We start from the raw sequence: 10,000 nt of genomic DNA on the forward strand, positions 1-10,000 counted from the left end.
TATTTATGTAGAATTTAGATATTCCCTAATTCTCTGTTTATTGTGTGGTGCAAAAATTTCAGCTAAATTCCAAATAGTTGAATACGAAAACTTTATACTATGTCTCTCTCTCTCTCTCTCTCTCTCTCTCTCTCTCTCTCTCTCTCTCTATATATATATATATATATATATATATATATATATATATATATATATTTACATATTTATATATACATATTTACATATTTATATATACACTTTTGCATGTGCATACATATACATATACATGTACACGTGTGTGAAATGTGTGTGCACGCACGTATGCTTGTTAATATTTTTTAGTTCGATGAAATCAGTAGAATATATTATCTTTTACTTGAAAAAGGAAATAAGAGCTTGTATTAGAATGGGCAATAATGGGAAAATGGACAAAAACGAAAGAAAAAGAAAAACGAAAGTATGTCGTGCACATAACATCTACATATAGGCTATGATATGCGAACGATATTTTGAAAACAAAACCGTTTAATATTTAATTTCATATATATATTTATATATCTGTGTGTGCGAGTATGAAATTGATAAACTAATACAATTTACGATAGTTTAATTTTGATTAAGCTACCAGAGTCTTTGGAGCAAACTGTCCGCCTACTTTACCGCCTCTGACTGTCACTCACTCCCACCCCATGTATTGTTTTACTCTGCTTTTCCTAGCGTGGCCGACAGGTCACATTGCACTTTATTATATGTAAGATACACACACACACACACACACACACACACACACACACACACACACACACACACACACACACACACACACACACACACACACTCACAGATATATACTTCTTGAACACGTCCTCACGTTCATTGCTTTTCTTCTTTTTCTTTTGTTATTTTATTCGTTTATCTGAATTGTTTGTTTATTTGAATTGACCATTTCTGCACGCTCACGCGGACCGTCCTCGTTCTTCCGACTGATTTGGAGTACCTGATTCATGAATTTCTTACTCTACCCATGGATTACGTTGTCTTTTAATTCATTTGTGGTCCGTTGTTTTTGCACTTTTGATTACACACACACACACACACACACACACACACACACACACACACAAAATAATGAAGGTGGCTAGACGCAATTCAGAACCAAAAAGGAAATAATTCATCGTCACTAAAATGTGACGAAGGGTGCAGGGAGCACCAGCATTGCTAGAAATAAGAGTCAAATGACTCTTTAGCCACAGAAGGGTTTCACTATTTTGGATATTTGAAGCCTCTGCATTGGATATGCCAACCCAGTGCATTTGTATACTGAACCACTAACAAGTCACCAGGGAAACACTTTATTGCATTATATATACATACATACATACACACACACACACACACACACACACACACACACACACACACATATATATATATATATATATATATATATATATATATATATATATATATATATATATATATATATATATATATGTAATATTAATGGTTTCTTATTAGGAAACCAATAGGGCTGCAAGGAAAAGTGCTCAGAATAATTGAGATAAGAGTAAAGTATTAGTTATAGAATAAAAACGCTGGGTTAACGACTCAACATATCATAGCCCCTCAATGAACATATATAAGATATACAACATAATCCGTCAAACATATAAATATGTTGGTATGTGTATGTGTCCATCAGTGTTACAGATAAAGTGTGCACTTACTATTTACAATCCGAATCACTCTCCATGGTAGTAGTATAATCAATATGGTGGCTGCGTTAGAACCGGGATGGTCCCAGATACCATCCTTAAAAGCAACATCCAATGACCAAGATATCACAATCACTGCCGCATCAAACACCTGTTGGGGAACAAAAACTACTTCGTTATGTTACGTTTTCAGCATTATCATGTCGATTGTTCAGACAGACAGACAGACAGACATAAATATTTCAATACCATTCTTTAGATCAAGTGCTTTTTGCACCGTGTATGGCTTCATAAATACGTAGATATATACAGAGACCTGAGCATTGTGTGTGTGTGCGTGCGTATAACGACTATATCGAGATTGCTACTTTATTTCAACAATTTGGCCATTAAGGCCTTACAAAGAGGGGACGAACAAAGACAGACAAACATAAAGTAGCTGCGGGTTGGACGCAGACATTAATGGGATGAAGGTGATAACAACAAAGATGAAATAATAATGGGAGGGGTACCAGCGCCCGCTGACCGATAGCCCCTCGAAAAAAATTGTTAATTTAAATACAATACAAAATCAATCAAAAAATTCAATCATCTTCGCCCGGCCAATCGAGATTGCTACTTAATATACCGGTTCTAGTTTGATCACTGAAGCTAAGCAAGGTCGAGCATAATTCATATTTAGAGGGCTGACCGCTTGAGAAACTTAGGTGATGTAAGCGAAACTTTTAGTCATAGCGTAGGATTGACAGTTTGGTTAAGAAGTTCACTTTGCAACTGGTTTTCGGTTTCCGGTTCAGTCCCACGACGTAACAACTTGGGCAAGAGTATCCTACTATAGCCCAGGGCCGACCAATGCCTTGTGAGTGAATTTAGTAGATGGAAACTGTATGGAAGTTCGTTGCATATAGACACGCGCGCGCGTGTGTGTGTGTTGTATTTTCCTCCTTCTATCACTCGACAACTGGTATCCATAACTTTAATTTTGCATAACTTAGTGGTTTGAAAAAAGAGACCAATAATATAGGTGCCAGGTTAAAAAAAATAAAACCTGGGGGCGATTTCTTCGACTAAATTCTTCAAGGTGATGCTCCAGCCTGGCCGCGGTCCAGTGGTTGAAACATGTAAAAATTAAAAGATCTGTCCTTAACTATCCACCGTTTTAAATTACCAGCTCTCACAATCTAACTGGAAGCAGCTTTATGCATTATTTATAAACGTCATTCTTCAAATATCAAAAGCATTTTACTTTTACTGTCGTTCTATGATATGAAAAGATCCCTTTAATTCAATTTTAATTACTTTACCTGAAGTATTTGTCCTTGTTGAAGTTAAACAAATTATAATAGTAAACCAGTAAATCATTCCGTATTAAGAAACACTCCACCAAAACCCATTAATTTTCTCTCTACAAGAGCAAACAACGAAGACCATTCGAATCTAGTAGCCAAATACTCAGTCATCAGGATACTAACTTATGGTAAATTTAATATATTTCATATAACGTTCCGTTTAATTTCAATAAAATTAGTGAATGAATGGACAGAACTATACAAGTTATAAGTAGATTTAGCCAATTGCGTCGATAGAAATATTTGTTTTACATAAGGCATAGAGAGAGGTTTTATGTCTTGGTTAGGTTTGTTTAAACTAGGATATATTGATCAACTGTTGTCATTTGTGAAACGAAGACATTCTTATTGGATTTATTAATACAGAACGCAGAGTAGTTTAATACAAACACTTCATGGTCTGGGATTACATTTGGAATTTATTTGTTTGAACGGAAGATAAAACTGCTAACGGTTTGGTGACCCTTAATTGGAAACAACTCAACTGATGCAAGTCTTTCTATCTCCTATTGGTGATCTGATTTTTTATTATTGAAACATTTTGTACGATGTGCTAACGAATCTGCCAGCTCATTGCCTTATCTATCTCCTATTGGTGATCGATATACTCTTCCTTGAGTAATTAAAGGAATTGTAATTTTCAAAATTATAGACATTAGTTCGGAGTCGTCCTTGAAAAGTGACATTCACTTGTGGAAAGCAAAAAAAAAAAAAAAAAAGCCTCTTTGATAGAGTAAGCCTTGTAACAACTTTCATAACGGTATTTGACCTGCTGTTGTCTGACCCTGCAAAAATCTGACATGAGATCGTATGGAAATCCTAAAAACAAATAAAATACAGGTCATTCACTCTTATAGGTATAGTACCGCCCACATATGAAAGCTAAGTTAAGCTGGCTAATGTAACTAGTTGTCAGGTACGACATTGATAAGACAGGTCTCTAACTTTTTCGCTTCCTTCGACATATTTAAGGTATAGTGTCATCAGTAGTGACGGTGGTGAGGGGGTTAGGGATTCGCAAGCGACTGACGTCACACCAAGCAACTTTCTCTCGTTCGTTTTTTCCCTTTTTTTTCTTTTTTCGTTAAGAAAGTGTTATAAAAACAGTGTGAAAGGTCGTCATGTCTACATAACAGCGAGGAGAAAGTATCTGAGAATCTGGGCCGAGAAAACAGCTTACTGAACCGATTATGTTGTCCTTTACAAAGTATTGTTCACGCAGATAATAGAGCTGCCAGCACTAGCAGCCGCCGCCATCGCGGCCATAGCCGCCATCGCCATTCCCACCGCAACCTCCGCCAACACAAGAGACAAGGACAATAGCAGTGCTACCATCACGAAGTCTACCACTACCTCTGTTATTATCACCACTCCACCACCACCACCACCACCACCACTACTACTACTACTACTCAAATATCTCTCTTCTCCCAGACCGACGAGAGTCTTAACGTAGCTTGGTCAACCTATTAGAAATAGCAGCAAAAGTCTTCGTCGTATCATTTGGTGAGGAAAGACTCATTAGATAATACAGTCCTTGACACACGGCATCTGAATAAATAAGGTGGGACGGTGACGGCTGGAACGTCTTTGATTATAAGTTTACTGGCTCCAGATTAACTTAGGTTAAAGAAGTAACCAGATGTAACCTTAAAAAATGTCGAGGTGAATCGCGTAAACCGTTTCTTTTTTTTTAAGGATGTGAATACGACAAAGTCCTGAATGAACTGCAGGTTATCTAACTCCTGATTAATTATGCTCCAGGAGATCTATCATCAATGGCGTTCCAGTCGTGGCTCTCCTGTTTGTGTTCGGGTATAGTCAATTTAGGATTACATTTACAAATCAAGTATGACTTCTTGACGAACTGGAAGAGTTATTAATTGGGGAAAATTTGACAGTTATTAACTAGATGAGAACATATGCTGTAAAACTGTGGCCTCCGACTTTGTTTTTTTTTAAGGATGAGAATAATAAAGAAACCTGAAGTTAGAAAACATGAATTGTCCTACCTCAATTTTGTGGTTCAATAACTTTCTTCCCATTGCGAACACTTTCAGTAATGTCTGGAATAAAGTAAAAATTAAAATTCATCTTTATAATCTTCATTATTGTAACACCTTCGCACACACACGCTCACATACGTACATACAAACGCACGCGCACACACACACACACACACACACACACACACACGCATGTGCGTCAGTGGTTCATAAACATGACAAGAAGTACACTCCGAAGTTAGAGCAATAATATCTAAAAGGTTGTTGGTTATGGCCGTTCGGAGAGTGACCTTTGGTTTCGCAACTATAAGGTTCTTAGCGGAATCTACCGCTAAGAACCTTATAGGAGCAAAACCAAAGGTCACTTCCTGACCGGTTACGACCACACACAAACACACACATGCGCACGCGCGCGTATTGATGTATGTATGTATGTAATTGGTCCTCCATTTACACTGTAAATTAATTCCGCAAGTTACCGTGCAAATAAAAATCGATCCAAAAAATGCAGATACTCTTTTAACGATATTCATAAAAACTAAAAATATACAAAATTTTTGCATAGACTTGGAACCTCGCCACCAGATAACATGTTTGACTGCGTGTGTTGATAAAGTGTAGGGGAAACAGGACAGGTCTTTTAGTATCTGAATTCATGGATTCCTTTTCCACTGGTTGAGATTAAAGATTCCCTAAGGTAAATTGATTTCAATTATCGGAACCGGTTTTACTATATTCTACAGGATATTTTAAAATTTAAATCGTGATAAATATTCTTAAATAAAATCGAGTCGAAGGCTGGACTAAAATTGCCGTGGGCCTTAGAATTGATGCCACTGGAATACATTATAACCATTTATCTCAGAACACTTATCGTCTCTTGACTTTGTAATAGTGGTTTCTAATTTAGGCACAAGGCCAGCAAACTTGAGGGGAGTGGATTGGTTGACAATATTGACCCCAGCACTTAATTTTACCGACTTCAGAGGAATGAAAGGCAACGTTGATGTCAGCGGAATTTGAAAATGTAGGATTGATTTTGCAGTATTTTAATGACAAAAATGTGCCTATAGTGCGCGGCACCCTGGGCAAGTGTCTTCTACTATAGCCGAGGGTCTACAAAAGCCTTGAGAGTGGATTTGGTAGACGGAAACTTTAAAAAAAAAAAAAAAACGCACGTCAATGCTTAAATTCTGCGTTATTTTGAAGCATTTTTTGCATTTTACATCAATGCAGGCATGCAAGTAATTTATTTATTATTAAATATGATAATATAAGTTATTCACATGTTTTTAAGTTACGAAACAATTTGTCGTGATATTAGAATTTTCTTATTTCAACATAAAATGTTATCAAACTATTTCTCTGTCATTTATGACTATATCTATCTATATATCTATCTATCTATCTATCTATCTATCTATCTATCTATCTATCTATCTATCTATCTATCTATCAGGTCATCCCATAAGTTCTGTCCGATTTTACCTTTTTTAAAATTGAATGAAATTTAGAATGTCTAATTGAATTAAAAATTATTTTTACGCATTTGTGTACATTTAAACTAATTAAATATTATTTTACAGAATAATAGAATTAAAAATTCTTTGATTAAAACCCTTTCTAACATAGAAGTATCCAAAGATCATTTGAGGTACATAATGCTTTATGAGTACAAAAAAGGAAACTCTGCAGCCGAAGCGACTCAAAACATACATTCAGTTTATGGAAAAGAATGCTAGAGTGAAAGAACTTGCAGAAGATGGTTTGCAAAATTCAGAAGTGGAGATTTCAGCCTTGAAGATGAAGATTGAACAGGACGTCCAGTTGAGTTTGATGATAAGCTCCTTGAGGCATTACTTGAAGAAAATCCTGCATTATCAGTTGAAGAATTGGCAATAAAGCTTAGTTCAAACCATAGAAGTGTTCATCGTCATCTTCAACAACTTGGAAAAGTTCCTAAACTTGGAAAATGGGTGCCTCATGAATTGTCCGAAAGCAACCGCAAATCCCGAGTTGACATCTGCTCTTCTCTCCATTCTCGTGAACTCATTTCACCCTTTTTGGATAGACTTGTGACTGGTGACGAAAAATGGATCTTCTATCGAAATGTTAAACGTCGTAAACAGTGGTTTGGTAGAAGGGAAAAAGCTCAACCATAACCGAGAAGGGAACTTCATGGAAAAAAGGTTCTTCTCTCTATCTGGTGGGATTGCAAAGGAGTAATTCACTTTGAATTGTTATCACCTAATGCAACAATCAATGCTCAAGTCTACTGTCAGCATTTAAAGCCAAGCTTTGAAGAAAAAAAGACCCGCTTTAGTAACTCGAAAAGGAGTCAGGTTTCATTAGGACAATGCGCGACCCCACACTGCAAAGATCACATCACAGAAGATCGAAGAGCTTAGTTGGGAAAAAAATTCCTCATCCACCCTATTCTCCCGACCTTGCTCCTTCAGACTACCATTTGTTTCGTAGTTTACAGAATCATTTTGGGGACATAACTTTCGCAAGCCAGGAGGAGCTCGAAACTGACATTTCAGAGTTCTTCGCTTTGAAACTAAAAGAGTTTTACATTGATGGGATTAAAAAACTTGTAAATAGATAGAAGGAAGTCATAGATAATCAGGGAAAGTACATTGATGATTAAATTTCAATTAAATATAACATTTGATCACTTGTTTTCTTTATTCAAAATTCAGACAGAGCTTATGGGATGACCTGATACACACACACACACACACACACACACACACACACACACACACACACACACACACACACACACACACACACACACACACACACATACATATATGAAAAAATGGGATTTAAAATCCTAGCAGATATCAATTAAGCACTCAGTATAAAGGATTTTTAAGGTGGGGTTTAAAATGAAGATATAATTTTCTTCGTACATATTATTTGTTGTTGTTATTATATATATATATATATATATATATATATATATATATATATATATATATATATATATATATATATATATATATATATATATAGGTGAGAAAGTTGGTATGTGAAAGCACGTGGTTGGATGTATAAAAGATAATAAGAGTGAAAAAACTACAGAAGGCTTGTGTTACATGGTTAAAGTATAAATTTAAATTATGTCAGAAAAATGTTATAAACCAAGACAAACCTTGCAAGAAGGATATGCACAATAGTGTCAGAACAAAATACTAGAGACTATAGACTATAAGAACTCAAAAACACATTAATTGACAGACACTACCCAGTTCAACTCATAGAGGATGGAATCAGACGTGCATCACAAATTGACATAGAAAACTTAAGAAAAGTTAAACACAGCAACACACCTTCCCCGAAAATACTGCCGTACATATCCACATACAACCCCAGAAACAAAGAAGCCTTCACCATGATCACCCAAGACATACCAATGCTACATAAGGACCCCAAATTAAAGGAAATTTTACACACACACAAAATCATTAAAAGCTACAAACAACCAAAATCACTGAAAAAGATCCTCACAAAGGCAAAATTATTTTCCAAAATAACAGATGCAAAAGTAAAAAAATGTGGTCGACCAAATTGCGCAACATGCCCAAACATTCTAGAAGGTTCAGAATTCCTCTTCAAAGAGGGACAAAAATTCAAAGTTAAATCTGACTTTACTTGTGCCTCAGAAAACCTTATTTATGTAATAAGATGCTCGGGCTGCCACGAAAACTACATAGGGTCCACAGGATTATCGCTCAGACGCAGATGCACTCTGCATCGACAGCAGATTGCATGCCCAGAATACCGAATGATACCTTTTAGTGAGCATATTGATAAATGCGCAAAACAAATGCTACCACAATTTATACTCTTTCCTTTCTATCAATGTGCCATTAGAACACCAACACAAATTAGATTAAATAAGGAAACCTTTTTCATTCAAAAATACAAACCCAAACTTAACCATTGCTAACACATTTAAATAAGAAAATTCATCACCCCACTGAAAGGGAAAAAATATAGAACAAAACCATGGTAAATTAATCAAATTCTACCACCTCCTAGATTTCGATTATCTCCCTTATACCGGAAGATCTCCCTAATTACCTCCCCCTATCTAGAACTCTTCTTTTCAGACTGGAGCGAACGCATGTTACAATGAAGTAGAGAAATTTGAAAAGACAACACGAAACCGGTTATTTCTCCAAATACAATGTTTATATACAAAAAAATTTTATAACATTTTCTGACATAGTTTAAATATATACTCTAACCATGTAACACAAGCCTTCTGTAGTTTTTTCACTCTTATTATCTTTTATATATATATATATATATATATATATATATATATATATATATATATATATATATATATATATATATATACATATACTTTATTTAAAAGCAGCAGAAATATAACAAAAAAACCGTTACTCTGAGTTTCACGTTCCCGTTCATCGGACAGTTTTGTTAGATTTCTAACAAAACTGTCCGATGAACGGGAACGTGAAACTCAGAGTAACGGTTTTTTTGTTATATTTCTGCTGCTTTTAAATAAAGCATATTACTCTACCTCTGGTATTTGAGTACTCTTTTTTCCACCTTGTTGCACATTTCATGTGCTTACTCCGGTATATACATATATATATATATACATGTGCGTGTGTGTTTGTCCCCCTAACCGCTTGACAACCGGTGTTGGAGTGTTTACGTTCCTGTAATAGTGAATCGGCAAAAGAGACCGACAGAATAAGAAGGGCCTCCGTTATCCCTATTTAGCAGAGGAAATCTGTAGTACGGGGTTCTAGAACACCTGACGCCCTGGCGGCGAAAAAAGAAGTCTATTCATTCGAGTAAAATTTTTCAAGGCTGTGCCCCAGCATGGCCGCTGTCTTACGACTGAAACAAGTAGATGAACGATAAAAGATTTATAATTAAGAAATGGAGATAATCTGTTGGTCTT

At 35.7% G+C, this 10,000-nt stretch overlaps 1 protein-coding gene across 3 annotated transcripts in view; it reads right to left on the reverse strand.

The window, feature by feature from the left end:
* LOC106881396 (uncharacterized) overlaps positions 1-10,000 on the reverse strand; it is a 139,881-nt gene that overhangs the window by 32,794 nt on the left and 97,087 nt on the right. For all 3 annotated transcript variants that reach the window (XM_089340781.1, XM_089340782.1, XM_089340780.1), the window contains 2 exons: positions 5,056-5,109; positions 1,707-1,845 (listed from right to left, as the gene is read on the reverse strand). In XM_089340781.1, the coding sequence (XP_089196907.1) occupies positions 1,707-1,845; positions 5,056-5,109 (193 nt within the window). The remainder of the gene's footprint in view (positions 1-1,706; positions 1,846-5,055; positions 5,110-10,000) is intronic.

The sequence above is a fragment of the Octopus bimaculoides genome, chromosome 24, assembly GCF_046866305.1.
Source record: "Octopus bimaculoides isolate indiv1 chromosome 24, ASM4686630v1, whole genome shotgun sequence".
Classification (NCBI taxonomy): domain Eukaryota; kingdom Metazoa; phylum Mollusca; class Cephalopoda; order Octopoda; family Octopodidae; genus Octopus; species Octopus bimaculoides.